Below are 23,821 nucleotides of genomic sequence, written 5' to 3'. Positions count from 1 at the left end.
TTTTCTACTAATTATTTGTTAAACTTTCGACAGTGTTCAAATTCACAACTTTTCAGGAGAGAGGTTTAAAGATTTTACGAATGAAATTAGTCGGTAATTAGTCGATATGGAATGTAACAAAAAGGTCCTTTGTATACGACTCAGGGGCCCATTGTATACGACTTTTATCGAATAAAGTAGTTATTTGTTTTGCAAGGCTGCGAAATTGTAGTTTGACGCGAGTGCTGCTGTTAAAACCTGAACAAGCGAAGGAACCGAAGATTGAACCTCGAAGCGAGCCCAGCGTAGCGAGTTATTAGGGCTATATAATTACTACTAGTAGGACATTACCTACTACAAAAAGTGGTGTCACATCTACGTGCGTTCCTATAAGTAGGCCAACGGGAAAATTGCGTACCTATAACATTGCGATTTAGGGAAAATTATACAAATGGTCAATGCCATCTAGCGGTATTAAACCGAAATTATGTCCCAAAATGTTCCATATTCAAACAGTTTTTACCATGTATATCTTATCGCAATAGCCGAGTAGGTACTTGCCCACATCAAGCGCTTATTTATATCATGTTGTTCTAAGTCCAAAAATAACCACACTTCGACCGAATATACTTCTGTTTATGCATTTGAACGTTACGCTTAAACAAGTGCAAATTGATGGTTTTGATTCTCGTTATTAGAGCCGTAGTAAACCGATTACATGGTTCGTTTCCAATTAGATATTTACTGGGAAATCACGCAAACCAAAATTTATACTTTTTCTTCACTGAAAACAGTACATTTTATATTTTTCGGAACAAAGTGAAACACTTTTCCTTATTTCTGCGTATTTACAAAAAAAAACTGAATTGAAACAGATTGGTATTCTTAGAAATGTGGCATGGATTGAAAAGTTAAACTAAAAATTGTTGCTTGATTTAGTTATTCATTCACATTCTTATTTTTTGCATATAAGCTAATATTCTAAATGCGAAATAATTATGTATGTTACGTTTTTACGCCTAAACCGCTGAACCAATTTTGATGAATCTTGGCATAGAAATAGTTGGCACTTAGGAGAGGGACATAGACTAATTTTAAAAGGTCACCCCTTAATAAGAGATTAAAGGTTGTAAGGAGAACCAATAAAACTATGAAAATTCGTATAGTACACAGGGCGCACTGTAAGTTTCCGGAACTGGCCACTAACGTAAACAATATTTAAAAAGTAATTACAACATTTGGAAATGGAACTCTTTGGCTGTAGAATACAGTTTGTTTCATCTGACTGTCACTTGTTTTTACAATGTGGTGTCATTTTAGAAATTGGTTGTCTACATCACCATGGATGTACTCGTGAAAATTTTCGTAGGATAATTTTCTACGATTTTAAGTGTAATTTATCAGCTCAGCGGAGCTTCACTCGGCTTCAAACTGCTTTTGGCGATGAAGCACCATGCAAGACGACTATTTATAGCTGGTTTGCAGAATTCAAACGCGGTCGTGTGAATCTCAGTGACGAATTTCTGATGGTCGCCCGTCCACTGCTGTGAACAACAAAACCATCGATCCTGTACGCCGTATGATCAAAACAGACAGACATGTGACATACCATGAGATTCGGGCATCTTTAGGCATAAACATGAGTCAAATATAATCAACACTACAAACATTTGAGTGTGAAAAAGCTGTGCTCTCGGTGGATCCCATACAATTTGACTAAGGCTCTAAAAACGGATCGCGTCACTTGGTGCAACGCCATGCTTACCAGATTCAACGAAGGGGCGTCAAATTTGGTGTGGGACATAGTAACAGGTGACAAAACATGGATTTATAGTTACGATCCCAAAACAAAGCAGCAATCGAGTGTATGGGCCTTTCGAGATGAGCCGAAACCAACCTAAGTGGCGCGCGTGCAAAGTGCCTCTAAGCGGGTGATTGCTTCTTTTTTTAATAAAACTGGACACGTGGCTACTGTTGTTTTGGAGAATCGTTGTACCATGAATAGTAATTGGTACACGACCAATTGTTTGCCGGAAGTTATTTGCAAACTCCGTAAAAATAACGATTTTTATCACCTGAAGAGGCTGTCGAAGAGTATGAAAAATATGTTTCAGAGATTGTCACGGAGGAGTGGCATAAATGTTTTCAAAATTGGTTCATTCGTATGATAAAGTGCATTAACGCTAACGGAGAATATTTTGAGAAACAATAAATTCATTTCTGACCATTTATAGTAATTTTTTCTTATTCATTCCGGAAACTTATAGTGCGCCTCACGTACAGTACACGTAGGCTACTCGAAGTATTTATTCTACGCAGACGAAGTTGCGGGCACCAGCTTGACCAATAATAAAAATAGAAAATACAAATTAAGAGTCTCACCTTCCAGTCTTACCTCAGCTGGAATTCAAAATTTTCTCGTACTGACTAGTACTTAAATGGTTCATTTTGATTGTGCCGAGCGGCAGGACACTTAAAACCATTTAAACAATTATACGTGTTCTATTTAGTTCAGTTGATATAAAAAAATAATTGGTATATGCAAAGTACCTATTGAACACAGCGGTTTTCTTGTAAAATTTCGATATAAGCTTGTGTTTTTTCTATCATGAAAATTTTTAGGAATCGTGTTTTCACACCGAAAACTTTTCAACCAAAGCCATTTGAGATTGTAAGTATTAATAACAATTAAAAGTGTAATAATCAAACGATACAGCTACAGAGGATTATGGGATACATAACCTTCTCTGATATTCTACCATAGTTATCGAGCTATATGAAAACACATACCTGAGCAAAAACGATTAAAATTATAAAATCTATGTCCTTAATCTATTCCTTATTAGATAATTATGAAATTTTAGTAGCAGTAGAGCTTCTTATTAAGAGTTCGTCCTGGGAAGTACTGCCACCTTACCTTTCTTTGCTGCCAGGCAGTAATGTGAGCATTTTTGCGTTCCGGTTTTGAAGGATAAGTAAACGTGCTGGTGAAATTACAGGCCCATGGGACTTGTGAACTTATGTCTCAGGATGACGGGCGAAGTGGCAGTGCAACTGCTATGAACAGGCGTGTCATTTAAAACCAGGCGCGTGACTTATTCGTCCCGTCATTTGGTGTAATAAAAAAGATGATTTTTTAAAATCTGAACGTCAATAAATATAATTATACCTTCAATGTTATGTTTTTAATGACACTTTTTGGTATAACATAAAAGTTTGATATCGGGTCCCTTACAGGTTCCATAGTCGCGGTTAATTAAGAGGATAAAGTCATCAAACAGTTATGTCTGTTAATGCCAACCACACCATTCTGAAATACAATTAAAAAAGTTATCAATTTAAGTACCTATTTTTAATTTACCAAAGAACAATCCAATTTACGCCACATACGTTTTTAAAAAAATATTTTTTACATCAATTTTTACCAAATTAATTAGATCCGAAAAATACTTTTACTTCAAATGTATAGCAGTCACGAAAGCCTAAGAATTTTATATAACATAATGGAATATTGTTTAATTAATATAGTGTAATGAAAAAACGAAACGAAATGCGTGACTAGTATTTGTGTGTAAGAGAGAAATTGTTACAACGTAATGACATATTTTTCGAGATAAGGATAGAGTTTAAAATGCATAACGTACTTCCTTGCCAACATTATAATGTACGACTTTAGTGCCGATGTTTATATTAAGTACCGACCTTTTAAGGTCAATACGATGTCGAAAGAGCAGATAAGCTAAAAAACAGTACCTAACTAAAAACAGACAATAATTTATAAAAGTGCGTACAAAATATAAAGTGAAAAACACAAAAATGACGGAAAAAGAAAAGAAGATGGAACGTTTAAAGCAACGCTTAGTGAAAATACAAGAGAAAATACAAGACCGTATGGAAGACTTCCAAGATCAAGTGCAGATCAAAATTGAACAATCGAATAAATCGATATCAAGATTTGTATCTCATCTATCTGAAGACAAAAGCTCTCTTGAAGACCAAGACAGTTTATCCACAGGATCAGATCAAGATAAAAACATGACCATAGGCTCCGATGTTGTTTTCGAGAAATGTGTAACTTACAATAATGTACCTTCTGTAACTATTGACGAGGCTGAATCGATTAAGGATATCGTAAAAGAAGATCCCAAAGTAGTTTGCAAAGATTTCATAAAGGTAGAGAAACATGGGGCGCTTTACAGTAGAAGGAGTTTCTCAGCGTCCAATTTGGCTATGGATGATAGTTCTGATTTCATGAGCTCTACTGATACATGCTTATCTAGTGATGAAAGGTATTATTTTGTTTATTTTTATGTTTATTGTTATTGCCAAATTAAGAACTACATTTAGAGAGTTTTAATGTTCAGTAGTTATCTGATTCGCATTGTGAACTGAATGTTGTGAATGATTGCTAATCCTCAATATTATAGTAAATTATGCTGTCATTTTCATTATGTATTAGTTAAAATCGTCTGATTATTTTTAACTGCCTGATTGGTTTACAGCTTTTATTAAGAAGACCAACAGAATTGAAATTATTTTTCGTTGTTTTATCAGTTCCGAAATTTTCTTTTATAAATTTAAAATTACTTAATTTTACACGAGTACATTTCACTTGATTTCAATCTTCATTTATTTACTTTTCTTATTTTTCTTTTATCAGACCTGACTCAGAATTTCGACCACGATCAGAAAGTTTGCCCCATGCTGAGCAATTAGACCTCGTTTCAATGTCGACACAAACATTCAACACTTGTACGGAGATCATTGAGAAGATTGGTAATCGATTTCCACGACTCAAGAGTGGAGGAGATAAAATTCATAGGGTATAAAACATATTGTCGAAATACATTATTGGTGTCTTTGCGCTTTTTAATAATAACGTAGTAGTACCTACTAAATACCGTAATTATGTTTTGAAGGTTGAAACTAAACTTGTAGAGATTTTTTATCATAAATATTAACTTCTGTTTTGAAGTTCTTTACTCGACCTGTTCATCTTGATTTGTCTGTGAAGTAATTTCTATTGGTTCAAATTGACCTAAGTTCTTTGAATTCATGAGTACAGTGTTATTGTTTCACCCTTTTAAATTCTTTTTTTATTAACAATTACTACTTATACCTAATTGCTAGTTGTGTGCGAATATTGTACAGAGTTCCGATATTTATGAAAAATAAACGATAGATGTTTATTCCAATGTGATTATGTATGCGAGTATACTATTTACATATTATAATAAACAACAATTGTAAAGTTACTTGTCAACTTGAATTAAACATCGTCAACTTGCGTATATGGCAAACATAAGTAAAAGTAAGCTATTGTATTGAATTCAATATTCTATTGACAAATTGAACCTTGTGAGATGCAAAACTATGGCTTTAAATTAGAGTTATAGTTTGTATAGGTAATTCAGTGTATGGACGTGTGTCTTAATGGTTCGTATGTTTATCTAAATGAGAAATACTTTATGCCTGACAGAGAATAATGGAATTGATACAATAAGTAGATCCTTATTCCACTACATTATGGAAATTGTTCTTGTTCTATTGCCACAGTATAAAAAAACAACGCTTTAGTGCAACATCACTGTACATATACTTATTATTAGATACCTAAATAAGTGATCACATTACATCTACGAAAAGGCAATCATTATGGTGTTATTACATATAATAGGGAAAATAACACGTAATATTTTTATTTATGTTCACTACGTTACCGAAGTGCGTTTACCTACATATGTCCCATATGAAATTATTATAAATAACCATAAAAAGGTATAATGCTTCCAATATGTTCTATAAAAACGTTTAATTCTTTGCAGTATCTGTTAAAGAACACGAGGCTAAGTGATGTAAACAAGAAGCTCAAAGCACAAATTTGGAGTTCAGTTGTGACAATTGTGTTGGTCGAAGCGAAGAATCTGCAAGCTATGGATTTGGACACGCGATCTAGCGATCCTTACTGTAAATTTAGGTAAAGTTATCTTTTACAATTTGGCTGTTTTTATAAAAGATGGTCACCCTCTTAAATCCAGTAATTAGTTTTAGTTGCGGTAGACCGCTTTGCGAAAGAATTCCTCCAAGGAAGTACTGTCATTATGCTATTTCAGCCGCTAAACAGTAATGTGGTTATTAGTATTACTGCGTTTCGGTATTAAAGGGGAAGGATGCTGATGAATATATAGGTATAAGGGTCTTGTCAACTTTATGTCTAGAGTGAAGGGTGCAGTGGCAGTGTTCCTCAGATCTTTTGTGATATAAAGTTCGGAATGGCATTGCTGTGCAATTGTTATAGTATGCGTGTCGTTTACCACTATTTAACAGTTTGTTCGTCACTAGGTATCATAAAAAAGATCATCATTTATATAGAAATGATCAATTTCTCGTTACAACTAGTTATGTTAGAGTTATGCCCTACCAACAAACAAACTAGCTGACTTTGTAGTACTTACATTGCTATACAAAAACTAATGCCCATAAATCCAATCCAGAAACATGTCACCTGTCTAAATTATGAATCAACATTCATATATAATAAAAATTAAAGTTCCTTAAAAACATTTATACAATCCTATTTAAAATTTTACAGGTTAGGCAATGAAAAATACAAAAGCAAAGTGGTATGGAAAACTCTTCATCCATCATGGCTGGAACAGTTTGATCTGCATTTATATGATGACCAGGAACAAATATTGGAAGTCACGGTTTGGGATAAGGATAAACAAAGTAAAGATGACTTTTTAGGAAGGTAAGGAAATAATTTAATATAAAATGGCAATAATCTTGATGAAGCGAAATAAAAACATCTCTAAATTAAATTGTGAAAAAATATGACTCTAGTATGGAGGCGCACACTCTCCTTTTCAGGCTCTATTCACTATATTGCGTGGATGCTAAATTGTACAATTCCGATTTGTATTTACATATTTTCTGGACATGGCATGTGCGAGAGACGAGCTTCAAGCTGTACCATCAGCATTAAAATAATTTAATTCTTACAAATAATGACAGCCAAATTATTTCAGATGTCTTATAGATTTATCAAAATTAGCAAGGGAAAAAACGCACAATATTTGGGCTGACTTAGAAGATGGGAACGGGCAAATATTTCTACTGCTTACAATTAGTGGAACCACGCAGTCTGAAACGATAACAGATTTAACCAGTTACAGAGAGAATCCTAAAGATAAGGAAATTATTGAAAGGAGATACGTAAGTACGATGATAATTTAAATTAGTATCATAAGGTTAAAAGCACAAATATACCTATCATATAAAATTTAAGACATTGTATGTTATTGATTAGAAGTATTCAGTTATTGATAGTAGCATTGCAAACGTTTATATTTACGATCTTAAATGATAATAACTTAACTGCCATCGTGGCCGAACGGTTACCATGCCGGATTGCCTCGTAGAGGTCCCAGGTTCGATTCTTGGGCCGGGAGAAGTATTTGTATGGTCTACATTTATTTCTCTCGTGAGTTTGGGTGTAATTGGTGGTTGTCTATGTGTATGTCCATGGCACCCGCGACACAGGGTGTCCTTAGTGCGTTATTATTATTAAAATCTTTTACATTTCAGGCGTGGCATCGGTTAAACGAGAACTCAAGTGGAGTGGGGTGGCTATGTGTGAAAGTCTACGGAGCAAAAGGTTTAGCCGCAGCAGATTTAGGTGGAAAGTCAGATCCGTTCTGTGTTTTGGAATTAGGAAATGCAAGGTTACAAACGCATACGGAGTATAAAACTTTGACACCGAATTGGATGAAGATCTTTACTTTGTAAGTCGACTGATGAGCAGTTTCTAAATTCTAACGACTGTCTTAATTGCAAGAAATTTTTGCTACAATACTTAGCAACGTACCATACGTATACAGCTTACATCGATGACAATGGGCCAACCAAGAGTAAAAATTCGTTTATATATTAAATATTTGAGTAAGCAGGTACATACATAAACTAATAAACATAATTCCTATTTCAGTACTGTAAAAGACATAAGTTCAATCCTAGACATAACTGTCTACGATGAAGATCACGATCACAAAGTCGAGTTTTTAGGCAAAGTTGCAATTCCGTTATTAAATATACGAAACGGAGAAAAGCGATGGTACGCATTGAAGGATAAGAAGATGAGAGCTAGGGCGAAAGGAAACTTTCCTCAGATACAATTGGAAATGACTGTGATATGGAATCCGGTAAGATAATATTATAGATTCAAAAGATGGCGTATTAATTAAATTTTTATTGAATTGATATTCAATAATTTTTTGTGAAATTACTCCACTAGTTTGTTATAATTATTAATACAAAGATCGAACACTCAGAAAAAATTCCTTCGATCCGGTCAGATTCGAACCGACGTCTTCTTGCATACCGTGCCAGACGCTATACCAACTAAGCCACGGAACGAACCAACGGACCTCACGAATTTTTCTATGTACTTGTGTCGTGTCTTTGTACTTGGTCTTTCAACGACTTTTTAGTCGTAGCGCCATCTATGAGAAATCTATTGCAGATTTATCACCCAGTTAGTACCTTTACAGCTACCAGTCCTGGCGAGAGATGTCGCTATTCATTGTATAGAAAAATTCGTGAGGTCCGTTGGTTTGTTCCGTGGCTTAGTTGGTATAGCGTCTGGCACGGTATGCAAGAAGACGTCGGTTCGACTCCGACCGGATCGTAGGAATTTTTTCTGAGTGTTCAATCTTTGTATTAATAATTAAGATGGCGTATGTTCGTAATAGACAAACACACATGAACAAAATAATTGCAATCTTAGATTATGTCCTTATGGACGATATACATTATACAGGGTTATTTTTAAAAACGAACTACCTTGCAAGAATATATTACTAACATCATAAACAACAAATATTGTTCCGTGACTTAATAATTCATTAGATTTTACTTTCATGCAAAAATAAATAGATTCAAATAGATCGCTCTAAACGGTAATAAAACGTAAGTAAACGGAGTCGTCGCGGAGGACGCTTGCACGTTTGAACTTATTCTACCAAATACAAATCTAGAAAGTGTCAGATACGACGACAAAAACTCGAAAGTTTATTTTTGATAAATTTATTACGTTTTGTAAAACGTCAAGAAACAAAAGTTGTTATATAAGATGTTAAAAATATATATCTTTAAAACCTTTAAGGTCAAGGAAAAAATTCGTGGCGTTTTTACCAATAGTTGACTTTAGAATTGTATAACTTTCTTAATGCTGATCTTATCAAGCTATATTATACAGCATTTAAAAAGTTAATGTCTGTAGATTATTACAAGTCAATAACAGTGACATTTGTCAATTCAGCTCAAAAGTAATAGAATTCTAAAAATGAGCTAATATTCAGAAAAATTCGCTATATTGTAAATATTACTTTGATCAAATCGGCAATGCTTCGCAGATTTGTGAAAAAAGTTGCGGTGTTTATGGCGACTATGCTTTATCAAAACCAGTAGCTCGTAAACGGTTTGCTCGTTTTTGTTCTGCACATTTGAGTGCTAACGACGCGCCGTGCTCTTTTCAACCAATTGTTGAAAAAGTCGATGAAATTCCTCAAACAATTTATGAAGACCGGAATTTCATTATATGACATCGCTGCAGAACTAAACATTAACCAAAAAAGTTTTACAACATTTGCATAAAGCTGGATACCAAAAAGAATCTTGATATTTTGGTACCTCATGAATTAACAGTGAAAAATTTTATGGACTGAATTAACATCTGCGCATCGCTGCTGAAACGAAACGAAACTGGGCCATTTTTGAAGAGATTGATAACGGGCAATGAAAAGTGGGTGACACATAACAATAATGTGCAAAAAAATCTGCCCCAACCTGGAAAAAGCTGCACAAACAGTGACACAACCCGGATTGACACCACACAAGGCAATGGTTTGTGTTTGGTGGCACTGGATGAGAATCGTGCATTATGAACTTCTCCAACCTGGTCAGACCATTGCTTCCATTCTCTACTGTCAACAACTGATACGATTAAAGTGCGCAATTGAAGTAAAGCGGCTAGAGTTGACCAGCGTTACGAATACGAGTATTAGGGTCGTATTCCAAAACTCTACTCAACGCTCAAGTGACTTGAGCAGACTTGAGTATGACAAGCACTGGAAATACGACCCTAATGGCGAGGACTTGAGTACGATTTTCAGTGCTCTACTGCATTACTCAAGTCCTGACTTGAGTATTGAGTAGAGTTCTGGAATACGACCCTAAGACACCGACTGAGCTCTCGACTCTCGACTACAACTTGTGATCATCAACCAATATTAATTAAGAGATTTCTCAAACTCACTCGGTTCGATATTTCTCTCCGTGTAGTTCATTTATCTGTCCTGTTTTATTGAATAAATAAAATAAAAGTCATGTCAATCGGTCGCTCCGTTTCGAAATGAAAGTAGACACAAACAAACAAATAATAAGGCAAAAGACAAAGACCTGTGTCTTTTGCCTTTTTATTTGTTTGTTTGTGTTTCGCATTTTAATAGTTATTAGTATTTCTAGATAGATAATTTTCGTAGATAATAGACCGCGGGCAATCGTGTTTTAACAAGTTTTTGTTAAATAACCCGATTTGTGCATTCCTGTATCAATCGGCTGGTTCATAGAATACTTGTTGAGTACGATTGAGCGTCGAATGAGATAAACGAGTTTATGCATTTTTGTCTTATTCCTGTTGGTGCGTGCTGCAACAAAACAATGTCGGAAGTAAAAAAGAAGAGACGGCAATATTGTACGGAATATATTAAATTCGGATTCATTGAAAATCCTACAAACCCATCGTCGCCTTTGTGCCTTCTATGTCTAAAAACATTTTCGAATGAAGCAATGAAGCCTTCAAGGCTGCAAGATCATTTGAATAAAATGCATCCAGATAAGAAAGACAAGAATGTAGCTTATTTTCAAGACCTAGAGAAGAAGCATAATACTCAGCCAAGTGTAGCAAAACTCTTTTCGGCGGCTGCTAAGCAAGTGACGACGGACTTCGAGCTTCGTACAATATCTCTTTGTTAATTGCTCAAAAAGGCAAACCACACAGCATCGGTGAAGAGAGAGTTAATTTTTCCAGCAATAAAGGAAGTAATAACTACTATGCTTCATAAACCGTCCGCAGATATTGTCCGAAAAATTCCTTTGAGTAATAATTTTGTGCAAAGACGAATTGATGAAATGGCTGAAAACATTGAAGAATCATTGTGCAATCATCTGAGGACTAGTCAATTCTCAATTCAGCTCGATGAGTCCACTTTACCAACTAATGAAGCATTGTTGCTGTCTTACGTGAGGTATATTAAAGATGAGAAAATATGTGAAGAACTATTGTTTGCTAGAAATTTAGAGACCGATACAAAAGGCGAAACCATATTCAATACATTGTAAAAGTTTTGTGATGAGAAAGAAATACCCTTGAAAAATATTATATCAGTTGCTACGAATGGCTTTCTGGCTATGACAGGGTGCCACAAAGGCTTCATATCGTACTTAAAAAATAAATGTCCAGATGTCCTTGCTGTACATTGCGTTATTCATAGACAACATTTGGTTGCTAGAAATTTAAGTGCACGACTATTTCAATCACTGCAACATGTCATCAAAGCAGTCAATAAAATCCGTAACAGCTCTTTGAATGATAGATTATTTCATCAGCTTTGTGTTTCAACCGTTTGTTGTTTCATACTGAAGTTCGTTGGCTATCAAGAGGCAATGTCTGACTCAATTTTACAACCTGTTTGACTCTGTGATAGAGTTCTTGGAAACTAAAGATACAGAATTGCGCAACAAGCTCATTATATCAAAGAATGATGTAGCTTACATGACAGACCTGTATAAATTGTTCAACGATATGAATCTGCAACTGCAAGGCGATGAACTACATTTAATTAAAACAGAAAATGTCGTTGCTGCTTTCGCAGCCAAACTGCTTCTACATAAAAAAAATATGGGCAGACTTCACAATTTTCTGAATTTATCAGTATCCTGCAGTAACGACGACTTGTTTGCTTACTGCCAACATTTGGAAAACCTCCACATTGACTTCATCGAACGATACCAGGACATTTTGAAATACCAGACTGGGTGTTGGATCCATTTTCAAATGTCAACACAGCAATATCACCTCAGCTGGAAGAAGAACTTATAGAATTGACAACGAACGAGGAAATAAAAATCAAGTTCAAAAATGGCTACCAAGAATTTTGGCTACAAAAACCGATCCCGCAATTGTACCCTAGATTGTGGTCAATCGTTCAACGATTCTTGATAGCATTCCCATCGTCATATTTGTATGCACGTGGTTTTAGTGCTGTGACAACGCTGCTTACTAAAAAGAGAAATCGTTTGCATGTTACTGAACGTGGTGACTTGCGGCTGTTCTTGAGTAAATTGGAACCTGATATCGACAACCTTATTAAACAGCATCAGATTCATCCTTCACATTAGTTTTTATATTAGAATTTTTATAAGAGAATCGATTATGTTTGTTTTATTTTGAATAAGAGATGCTCTGTCTGAATACTATAAAGTTGCCTTTCAATAATCATTCTCATTGGCAGGTGTAGCCCGCAAGAGATAACTTGAGACCTGAGCGCCGTTGTGTACTGCGCTCAGGTCTCAAGTACACTCTTGCATGTTAGAGTAAGTCTCGTTTAGAATGAATGTTTAATCTCCGCTAATATAGCTCACAATAATTAATTTAATTTGAAGTTATAGTGGTTTTTAAGTAGGTGAAAAAATGGGGGCGCTAAAAAATAATTTATTCTCAAACTGGGCAGTAGACAAAATAAGTTTGGGAACCCCTGTCTTACACTGATGTCATAATTGTTTTACCAGAAAAATGACAAAAGGTGATCGATCAAAACAGCATGTATATAGTTCAATAAAGTTTAATTACAGTATAAGAAAAATGTGTTGATAAGTTAATTAAAAAACGCCACGTACTTTTTCCTTGACCCAATATTAATCTGAATGGAAATATTTCAATATTCTGAGTCAAATGATCTGTCTGTGTATATATTTTTAAAATAGGTATTAATATTTTCCGATTTTTTATTTTTTGCAATTTGGAGTTTTTGATAAAAAAGTAATGCAACGCGTGTAAAAGTTAATAAACCACAATCTACAAATGAACTGATGTTGCTTTTCAGCTGAAAGCGGCAATAAGAGTGATAAATCCAAAGGAACCAAAGTACATGCACCAAGAGGCGAAATTTAAGAGACAGCTCTTCATCCGAAATGTGATGAGACTGAAAGCCGTCATCATGTGGTTGTTTGAAATTGGAAAGGTTTTACAGTAAGTATGTAATTTACGAATCGTCATAGGCAGCTTAACAGTAGAGAATAACCAATTTGTAACTAGATATAGTACGTAACAATTATAACTTACGAAGTGATTTATTAGGAAAGATCATGTCGGAAAAACTAGACAAAATGCAAGATAATGAGAGGGAGGGAAAGAAAACCACATAGACAACACGTATAGTGTACAATTTACACTACGTGGACATTCTGTATCTTTCATATCTAGTGCAAGTATTCCATGCAGAAATATCAATTAGTATAGCCTTCGATCGGATAATAAAATCGTAATGTTATATAATGGACTATACTCCACCAACCAAAATCGTTGATATTAAATTATGTAAATTGTTTTTGTATTTTAGAGACTGTTTCGAATGGGAATCAAAAGTACTTTCATTCTCTGGCTTGCTGGTGTGGCTAGCCTTCTGTTACTATTATGAAATGTGGATGTTACCTTTTCTATTTCTCATCTTATTTGGAAGAAATTGGCTCATCTATAGATTGACTGGTGAGTACTTTGTTATTCCGTGGAACTATTATCAAAATCTTCACAGTCCGTATCACCTGGTAAGAAAACACGAAAGAAAATTAAGATAAAAGATATTTAGTTTATTTTATTGGTGTTAATTTCTTATGTTTGAATTAACTAGACTTGTAGTGACGGTCTCGGGGGAAAATTCGTTCAAATTTTCGGGGAAAATATTCCTCTTACTAAAAAGGATGCCATCAGGCAGATTTTCATAACTAAGAGTACTAGTTTAACTATCATTGTCAAAATCATTAGTGGTATTGAAATTATAAAACACAATAACGTTGTGAATTTAAACGTTACAAAAATATCCAATGCAGACAGCACCTTCATGCGATACGTTGTTAATGACTCAGATAGGTGTCCAATTAACAAAAGTGACAAATCGGAGAAGATTAAGTACTAAATATAGAGCTCCTTGTGAAAGAGTTCGTCCAGGGAAGTACTGCCACCTTACCTATTTCTGCCGCCCAACAGTAATGTTAGCATTACTGCGTTCCGGATTTGAAGGGTAAGGGTGCTGGTGAAATTACAGGCACATGGGACTTTTCAACTTATGTTTCAGGGTGAGCACAGTGGTAGTGCCCCTCAGATCTTTGCGATTTAAAGCTCTGAGTGGCACTGCAACTGTTATGGACAGGCGTGTCGCTTACAATCAGGTGCACGACTTATTCGTCTCGTCACTTGATATTATAAAAAAAATGATATAAGAAGATCAAACCCTTATTACATCCTCGTTGTCTATTCATAAGGTATCCTTCAAATAAAGACAATAATTTTACTGTAAAATTAATTCGAAGTATTGCAGTCATTTGTTCACGTAATTTATACTATCCATTGTCTGTTTAATTTCAGTCTGTGTATTTAATTTTTATATATCTTAATTGCCTTTTTTAAATTTCAATTTATAGTTCGGTTTAAGCGTTCCCTTCGCAAATTCAAACATAGTCCAAAGGCGTATCTTAGGAATTTATTTCGTAGTAAGTGACGATGAATGTTGTACGTATGTGATGACCGTGTGTGGAATGAAATTCGTTTGCATGAAATAATGTTGCATAATGTATAGAAATACGACAAACTAACATTTTGATAGCTTCGTATAACACGCATATCGCAGTGCGCGTGCTCACCGCACCAGTGGGTACCTGGCCCGTCAGGCGGAGTGTACAGTCGATGCCTTATGATATCCGACCCCGTAACCGTCTATTTGGTTCTGAGTAGATCAGTGTTAAGGAAGATGTTTAACAAACTTGACCTTTAAACCTGCGATCCGTAACATTCATACTGGTGAATGACATAAATACAAATTTCAACCGAGAAGTTTTACACTTTTCTGTTGCATACGTAAGAAGGCTCTCAGAACCAAAAGGTCGGTTAGAGCGTCTGGTATTTTAGGACATCAACTGTACCGCTGATCTTCTTCTTATCGTATCGATGGAATACACTACAATGCTTGCCGTCGTGGTGAAAGGATTTGCCATTCGGCGTAGGGTATTCGCCGATTGTTGCCTAGGGCGCTCTAGACTTACAGGAAAGGAATGGCACGTCTAGCGGGAAGGCTTCTTTGGTGCACTCTAGTCACGCCACACTTGATTTTTCATAATACTAACAGCGTGTGCGCACTACGTCTGATTCGTATCAGTTCCATTTAGTAACAGTAGAGTTCCTTGTGAAAGAGTTTGTCCAGAGAAGTACTGCCACCTTCCCTATTTCTGCCGCCAAGCAGTAATGTCAACATTACTGTGTTCCGCTTTCGAAGGGTAAGGTTGCTGGTGAAATTACAGGCACATGAGACTTGTCAATTTATGTCTCAGAGTGACGGGCGCTGTAGCATTGCCCCTTGTGTGTATTTACCATAAGGCTCACGACATGTCCTTCCTGTCACTTGATGTTATGTAAAAAAAAATTGGAACTAGTGCACAAGCTACATCCGAAGTGGGTCTGAGTTTTATGGTTTTGTATAGTCTCGGATTCGAAACGTTTCGGATGCAGTGCTCCAACGCGCTAAGAAATGTAAGCCGTCTAGAGAAAAACGCCGAAGTTAACGTTCCCGCCCTAATCAATAGTCAAATCTTCACAGTGTAACCAAGTGTAACTCATTTTTATTAGATTATATTTAATATTGTTAAGAAAGTAAAAAAAACGCGACGACTAAAAATCTATAACCAACGCAAAGAAAAATTCATAAGGCTTGCTGACTCGATCGGTAGCTCAATTGGTAGAGCGGTCGCCCTGATATGGCACAGACGCAGGTTCGAGTTCAGTCAGATCGAAGGAATTTTTTCATTGTGTTTGATCTTTGTATTAATAATAACAATGAAGTAAAAAAAAAGTTTAAAAGAAGTATAACTAAACTAAAAACTCCGCCTGACAAAATTTTTGGTGTATAGCACGGGATATCCCACCGGTGGCCGTATGAAAATCTTTCCTGTAGGACAAAAAATTATGGCCATTTTGATCCCGGTCTGAACGTGTTAAGGAATTATAATTAGATATCTACTAAAACAATTTTGTGTTTGATACAAGGCATATGACGACGTGATTCCATTTTATATGAAAACAATGTTTTTAGGGCTGAGTTTCATAATTTTCACATAAAATTTGACATGAACCACCTATTTGCTCTTCACGTACCTTAGTTATTATATTTTTTTTGGAATCTCGTCGTTGAATACCTTAACAGATGTCAAAGTTTTGTGGAGCGAATGATTAGCTGCATATGTGTCTATAAATGTTAATTGAATTGTAAATTTTGTTGCGGAAAAATTTGTAATTTGTAATTTTGGGTGGAACTTACTTGTTAGGAATGTATCTTCCGGTTTAATTTTCAAATTTATTATTGCTAACATTTTAGGAGGAAATGCTTTGTTATTGCCAGTGGATGATGAGGATTTATTAGCTGAAGAAGATGAAGAAGACGACGGTGACAAGGTAAATAAAATTAATTAGGAAATATTTAAATTGTACGTAATTACTGAGCATCGATGTTTATTACAAAGGAGCATGGTAGTGCCAGTAGCCGATAAGGCCAAAGAGGTCTAGAGTGACGATTGCTTACGTAGTATGAGCAGAACAAACCACTCGCAAGGTGGACCGTAGGGGGCGACCAGTGGTAGATTTGCCCTAAGGCCCAGTAGGCCAGGGCCTAGGGCGGCCAGATTTTAGGGGCAGCCAACACGGTAGGCAACAAAAAAGTATCTGATGATAACAAGGTTTAACTCAAAATAATAAAAAGAAGTACCTAAATATTCTAAACACTTCACACTCATTATGGCGGGCCGCACTGTAACAATAATCTTCCTAAATCTATATTTTATACATTTTATGTCATACTAATATATGATATGATATGTTACACATATATAATGTAATGTGTAATCACTACATCACTACGTCTATCTGTCTGTCTGATCGCGATAACTCAAAAGCTACTGAACGGATGCTGGTACTGACTACATGGCCTGGGGCCTAGAGCGGTCATGACTGCAAGCCCACCACTGGAGGCGGGAATCTGCTGGATGCAAGTTGCGCTATACCGATCATTGTGTGATCTTTGAGGAGGTCAACTATGATGGTAGATGGTAGTGCCTTTGCCAAGTCGAGTAAACACGGCCAATGCAATATACAACATAACATACAAGTCATAACGTTTTGAATTCTTTAACACAGAAGGTCGGTTTTTACCTCTCTGGTACCTTTACCAGAAGGTGACAAAATCGGTGATATTTTTGTTGTAAAGACGAAGTTTTAACACGAATTTAGACAATTACGTCAAAAATGTAAAGTAAAAATTTGCAAAAATCATTTTGTTTTTATTACAGGAGGAAAAGAAATCTCTAAAAGAAAGACTACAAGCGATACAAGAAGTGACACAGACGGTGCAAAACGCTATTGGTTACGTCGCCTCATTAGGAGAGGCTGTAAAAAAGTACGTATACAAATAATTATGTTATAAAGAGTTCAAAAATGTCAGACTTAAATGCCTCAGGGATGATTCCACGGCAGTTATTAGTGATGTTCCCTAAGAATTATTAATTAAATTTTAGAGTAACGTAAAATATCTTATTAAGTAGTTAAATTTTGAAACAGCAAATTGGGCAAGTTTTAGCAGTAGCCTTGTGAAAGAGTTAGTTCAGAGAAGTACCTTACCTATTTCTGCCGCAAAGCAGTAATGTGAGCATTACTGCGTTCCGATTTTGAAGAGTGTGGATGCTGGTAAAACAACAGGCACATGGGACTTGTCAACTAAACTCTCAAAGTGACGGGCGCAATGTCAGTGCCCCTGAGACCTATGCAATTTAAAGCTCTGAGTGGCACTGCAACTGTCATGGATAGGCGTGTCGCTTACCACCAGGCCCACGACTTGTTCGTCCCGTCACTTGGTATTAGAAAAAAAAATTAAAAAAGAATGTGACCACTACTAAGATACCCTCTTTCCAACAAAAAAGAATCATCGAAATCGGTTCAGAAACGTCAGAGTAAACGCGTAACAAATACATGACTTAAAAACCCAGTCGAATTGAGAACCTCGCCCTTTTTTGAAGTCTTTAAAAAAAAATTAAAGTTTATATTTTGTTTTGTGTCACAACCAGGCGCTTGATTTGTTCGTCCAGTCGCCTGATGACATAAAAAAGCAAAGCTTTCACAAGTAGCTCTACCGAAACTAAACTCCGTGTCGTTACCTCCTGGCGCACGACTTTTTCATCCCATAACTTGTTATCATAAAAAAAGTTTGTCCTTCGACGACGCATCATCGAGATGTAAGAGTGAAGCACAAATCCCCATGACTTAATCACTAAACCTGCCAGCTAGCAAAGAGTAAACTTCTTCGGCAATTTTTTTTATTTAGACGAGTTCATAACTAGGTAAGGTAGTGGCGTCAGTGATCGACAAGCACCACTGTTCGACGTCTTTTTAAAATTGATTTCTATTAAGATTTAGAACAAAATTTTCTGTCGTAGTAGCACGTTTGTTATTTAAACCGTATTTACGTGTGTTCATTTTTGGTGAGTGTCGATTACTGGAGATTTTGAGAAATTCTAGTTTAATTTTTTTTTGTAGTAATTATAACAGCTTTTTTATTAAACATACTACATCATAATCTTTCTTGAGAATTATATCTGTCAAGTAAACTAATCACTAGTAATATGTGTTTAAAAACAAAAAAATAATATGTATATTAAAAGACAGTGTTCCCTTAAAATGTCGATAAATTGGCACCATCACTCTACTTATTGTCTTACTGAAATATATTTGTCGATTGTTTTTATACTCGACAACTTCCGTGGTCGAGTGGCTTGCACGCCGGTTTTCATGGTGTCGCCATCTCTAAAGTCCTGGGTTCGATCCCCGGCCGGGGTAATATAGAAAAAACTTTTACTGCTATTAATATTTATATTATATTTATTTTAATATATTAATATTTTACTAACTATATCGTCGGTGTTTTGTAGAAAGGGCGTCGTAGTAAGCGACATTTCGTAGATTTTTCTGGGAAGTATGTTTATGTTTTAAAATCTAATTGTAAAACTTATAATTAAAACCAAAATATAATTTTAAAACAGGACGTAATTATTTTAAAACAGTCGTTAAAATCTGAAACATACACTCTGAAAAATCTATGAAATGACCGTTACGCGCTTGTTACACAACACTGAATAGCAGGCTTTACACAGACACTCTCAAGGCGGGTGATACAGCAATCGTGCGCGATTGAGCGCGCGTGTAAAGACGTTGGAAGGAAAAGGGAGAAACCGCGCGACTGCACTCATCAGTCGCGCGCGCAATCGCGCACTTCAATGCGCGCCAGTTTCGCGCGGTCTATCCTGCGCTATTAGCCTGTACACGGACGCTCTTTCTCTTCAAATTCTTTCAAAGAAAGTTAGCTTAAAAAATTTTGAAACAGGTAATCGCGCACGATTGGGCGTGCAGCCTTCCCCCGCGCAATCGCTCCTGATCACGCGCGGTAGAGTGACCGTGTAGAGGGGGTTATTGGCTCGTTAGTGGTCTTTGTTCCTGATTTCCACAACACAAATGCTTTAGTTACTTACTTTAGAATCAGAGCAACGTAAACGTATGTGATGTTGTCTTATAATTATTTATTTTGTATTAAAGTAGCAATTATCGTAAGTAATAAATTTTATTTTGTTTCAGCTTAATGAATTTCACTGTGCCATATCTGAGTTATATAGCAATCGTTATGTTAGTTGGAGCCATGGTTGTTTTGTATATTATTCCCCTTAGATATCTTCTCATGGCGTGGGGTAAGGAATCATTATAATTTTATAACAAATCATCGAGTATATAACCAGAAATAGAGACGAAATGTCATTTCATTTGTTTGAAAACTATTCTGCCATATCGTTACTGTGACAACTGCGCTCCGATTGGCCAGCCCGAGTCCGAAACAATTGACGGGTGTCGTCAATGGGTGTCGTCAATTGTTTCACTTCAAATCGACCAGTTAACTTGAGCTTGGCTATAATGGACCAAAATTGCAAAATTACGTATTTAATATTTAATTACCGATGAAATGTGATTCCGTTTGTTTTGTAATTAAATGTTTGCTGTTTTTCCCACACCACCGAATAGAACAGCACGGCATTGTTAGATATATTACCTTTATTACAATAAATACCTACAGAATATTTTTTGAAATATACGGAGACGTACACACAGGTCAGTAGTTGGCGTGTCTATATTTGAGTGCAAGCGGGATTTGATATTTATAAGAGCTGTATCGCTAATGGGTTACTAGGAATATATGGCCCTTATTTCGTCTCTATTTCTGGTTATATACTCTATGTGACCAATATATTTAACTTTTTTAAATTATATTACTTTTTTGTATAAAACTAATTTCAAAATTTTGTGGAATTGCATCTATTTACCGATTTTGAAATCGGTTCACGGAAAGTAGGCGAAATCCAATAAACCGGATCCATCCCCGACTTGCCAGTCTGGAATGTTGTCTTCAAATTTGAATTACGTTAGCTATTTCTGCCGCCAAACAGTAAGCATTATTGCGTTCAGGTTTTGAAGCACATGACACTTGTCAACTTATGTCTCAGAGTGACGGGCGCGGTGGCAGTATCCCTGCAATCTTTGCGTTTTAAAGCTTTGAGTGGCACTGCAACTGTTATGGACAGGTGTGTCGCTTATCGTCAGGCCCATGACTTGTTCCGTCAAAAAAACACCACTACACCGGGACCACAACCGAGATACCCTCTTTCCAACAAAAAAGAATCCACGAAATCGGTTCACAAATGTCGGAGTAGTCGTGTAACATACACATTCCTTTTTTGAATTCTTTCAAAACGAAAATACTGAGTGTTTATAATTTTTGTTTTGTTTATGTATTCGAAGATATCCTGTCGTACGGGCAACACTATAATGAATTTTAAACTTTCAGGCATAAACAAATTTACAAGGAAAATATTGCGACCTCATACGATACCAAACAATGAGGTAATGGATTTGTTGTCACGGGTACCTGACGACGAGACTCTGGTATATAAATTTTATTATTTAGAATAGACGTTTATTGCAACGCCACAACACATAGATACAAAAAAAAAGAATTAATAAACAAAATAAAGAATACAATAAAAAAAAACAACAAAATAAGACAAATCAGACAAAACGCAAAAAACAAAATTATAACGACTACAAATTTTGTACTGTCGTATGTGTGCTTGTGGCCTATGCAAAAAGACTTCATTCAGCTTACGCCACAGCCATAATCGACTGTGGCGCTGATTTTCAATGAGCGCTGAGTATTTAGTAGTACACACGCCAGCACATCAAGCTACACATTGACGTATCTTGTGCCGTTACACTGGAGGCGTTTTGCGAACAAAAATGTGTAGTCTGATGTGCCGTTGTCCGTGCAATGCCCAGATACTAGGTACTCAACCTTTGTTGACTTTAGATAAATTTTATTTATTTTATGGCCAAAAATTGTAGGGAGAACGCTTGTCTTCTACGAAGGAGATTTTCGTATTTACAAAACAATTTTGCCTAAGTTTAAGGAATTATCGAGTTCACTTCGTAATTTCTTGCTTAAATCTAAGCAAGCTAGCTTTGTAAATACGAAAACTTCCTTAACTCATCATATTTGCTTAGTCGAGGTCAAAGTTAGTTTTAAATATCTAAGCCTTAGTTTACTAAGTATCCTACTATTATTTCTTTTTTCTATAATTTTATTTATTTAACTCCTACTCAAAAGTATTGATAAAAAAATTTCCTCCACAGTTGGACTGCAGGGAACTAAAACCTCATTCCTCGACGGAACACCGTCGAGACGTAAGAAAGAAGCACAAACCCTCGTAACAATTCACTAAACCTTCCATCAAACAACGGGTATCCAGTTACTACAAGAGAAGCTTAAAATCCAAGCTATTTTTGAATAATAAATAAATCACAAACTGAAAATTCGGCCATGTTGTTTGACATTCGTAAAGGTAAAATACCAAACGGCTTTTATAAATGTAAAAATAAAAATACAAATACATAACTACTTATCTAGTAAAATCGTGATAATATAATATTAAGTAAAACTAAAGTCGTCCATGTATAAAGCTGAAGTTAAAGTTTCTGTTTCTGGTTTGACAATATTGATTTCTGTTTAATTGATCAGCAACATGTAGAAAAAAGTAGTTATATCTCTGAAAATCTGCTTTCGCAGCTGTCACAGTGGTATTTACGTAGCTGCCTATTTACATAGCTGTATAATGGAATTTAGATAATCTCGTAATTCTACATATCTCTTGGTTCTTTATCATCAGTATGTAGAATTTTGGTTGAAATATATCATTGATTTGAAATGTAATGTTCCCTTTTTGTTTTAAATTACCGAAAAATTTTTGTGTTTATGGGTACCAACTTAAATTTCAATTTGTCGTTATCCCCACCACAGAAGTAATGTTTTTGAGAAAAATAAAGTTTTTTTTCCTGTGTATATACCTATGTTAGAACCAATTACAAAATGATATTGATAATCCAGAAACAAAAATCGTGATTTCTTGAAGATATTTTTTTGTCACTTATAGAACCTCAGTTTATGTTAACAAAAGAAGCATTTATTTTGGAAACTAATAAAAATTATGAGTGCATGATTGATACTTACGCAAACTGTTTCTGTAAACGTTTCAAATAATGTAACAATGGTGTGTTATAAAATCTGTGATTTTGAAAGATCTGTAAAGAATTATGAAATTGATACGGAAAGCTTGCGTAAAAAATTAGGTATAGGCGAAAAAGTGCTCAGATTTTGGGCTATGTTAATTAACTCTCCTCTTCCATTTTATTCTTAGTACACTTACTTAGCTAGAAATGCTAGAAATATTTTAATCTAAGCAGCAGTGGCGCAGCGTGTGGGGTGCAGACGGGGCTGTTGCCCCGGGCGTTAAAGTTGTTTTTTACTTAAAATTAGAAAATAAGTTCCACTGTTTGAGGAAATGATATCTTGAACAACATAAAAGTAGCGACGGCAGGTGAACATAAAAACACAATCGAGTCAAACCTGCCCGAACGAACTATTTGTGTAATCGTGAAAATACTAAGAGGGCGCAGAAAATTTAAAATTGGCCCCGGGCGGCACAAATCGACGCTACGCCACTGCTAAGGAAGCTGTGGTCATAAAACGAGATGTAGCGGTATGTCAAAAAAAAACTATGAAAGATCTTAAAACATTGCATTTAATACCCAATTGTAAAAAATCCAATAAATTTATTGTATACGTAGATAGGAATTTTAATAACGTCATTTTTGTAAGAAATGTTAACATTTTGTTAATGTTAAAATGTTTTTATGACAAAAGTTTTAAATTGTTATAGCTCATTTACTCGAAATATTTATGACACACGACATCATAGATTTAGTGTATAGGTATACTACATCTATGCACGACATAGACATAAGACTGAGACCAATCTCATAAAAAAATATATAAAATTTTTAATCACATTTTTCGAACTTCTAGTAAATTTAAGTCAA

At 35.4% G+C, this 23,821-nt stretch overlaps 1 protein-coding gene across 1 annotated transcript in view; it reads left to right on the top strand.

Moving 5' to 3' along the window:
* The window catches only part of LOC113227497 (multiple C2 and transmembrane domain-containing protein), a 247,913-nt gene extending 224,334 nt beyond the window's left edge, over nt 1-23,579 (top strand). The window contains exons 8-19 of the mRNA XM_026460437.1: nt 5,805-5,956; nt 6,572-6,730; nt 7,008-7,194; nt 7,567-7,763; nt 7,967-8,180; nt 13,143-13,288; nt 13,659-13,804; nt 16,680-16,756; nt 17,647-17,753; nt 19,979-20,088; nt 21,237-21,334; nt 22,079-23,579. Of these exons, the coding sequence (XP_026316222.1) occupies nt 5,805-5,956; nt 6,572-6,730; nt 7,008-7,194; nt 7,567-7,763; nt 7,967-8,180; nt 13,143-13,288; nt 13,659-13,804; nt 16,680-16,756; nt 17,647-17,753; nt 19,979-20,088; nt 21,237-21,334; nt 22,079-22,156 (1,671 nt within the window). The 3' untranslated portion in view covers nt 22,157-23,579. The remainder of the gene's footprint in view (nt 1-5,804; nt 5,957-6,571; nt 6,731-7,007; nt 7,195-7,566; nt 7,764-7,966; nt 8,181-13,142; nt 13,289-13,658; nt 13,805-16,679; nt 16,757-17,646; nt 17,754-19,978; nt 20,089-21,236; nt 21,335-22,078) is intronic.
* Nucleotides 23,580-23,821: the final 242 nt, after the last annotated feature.

Source organism: Hyposmocoma kahamanoa, unplaced genomic scaffold (assembly GCF_003589595.1).
Source record: "Hyposmocoma kahamanoa isolate Upper Pololo Valley unplaced genomic scaffold, ASM358959v1 210, whole genome shotgun sequence".
Lineage (NCBI taxonomy): Eukaryota > Metazoa > Arthropoda > Insecta > Lepidoptera > Cosmopterigidae > Hyposmocoma > Hyposmocoma kahamanoa.
The sequence above is the reverse complement of the archived record's forward strand: the minus strand, read 5'-3'. Positions and strand labels throughout refer to the sequence as shown.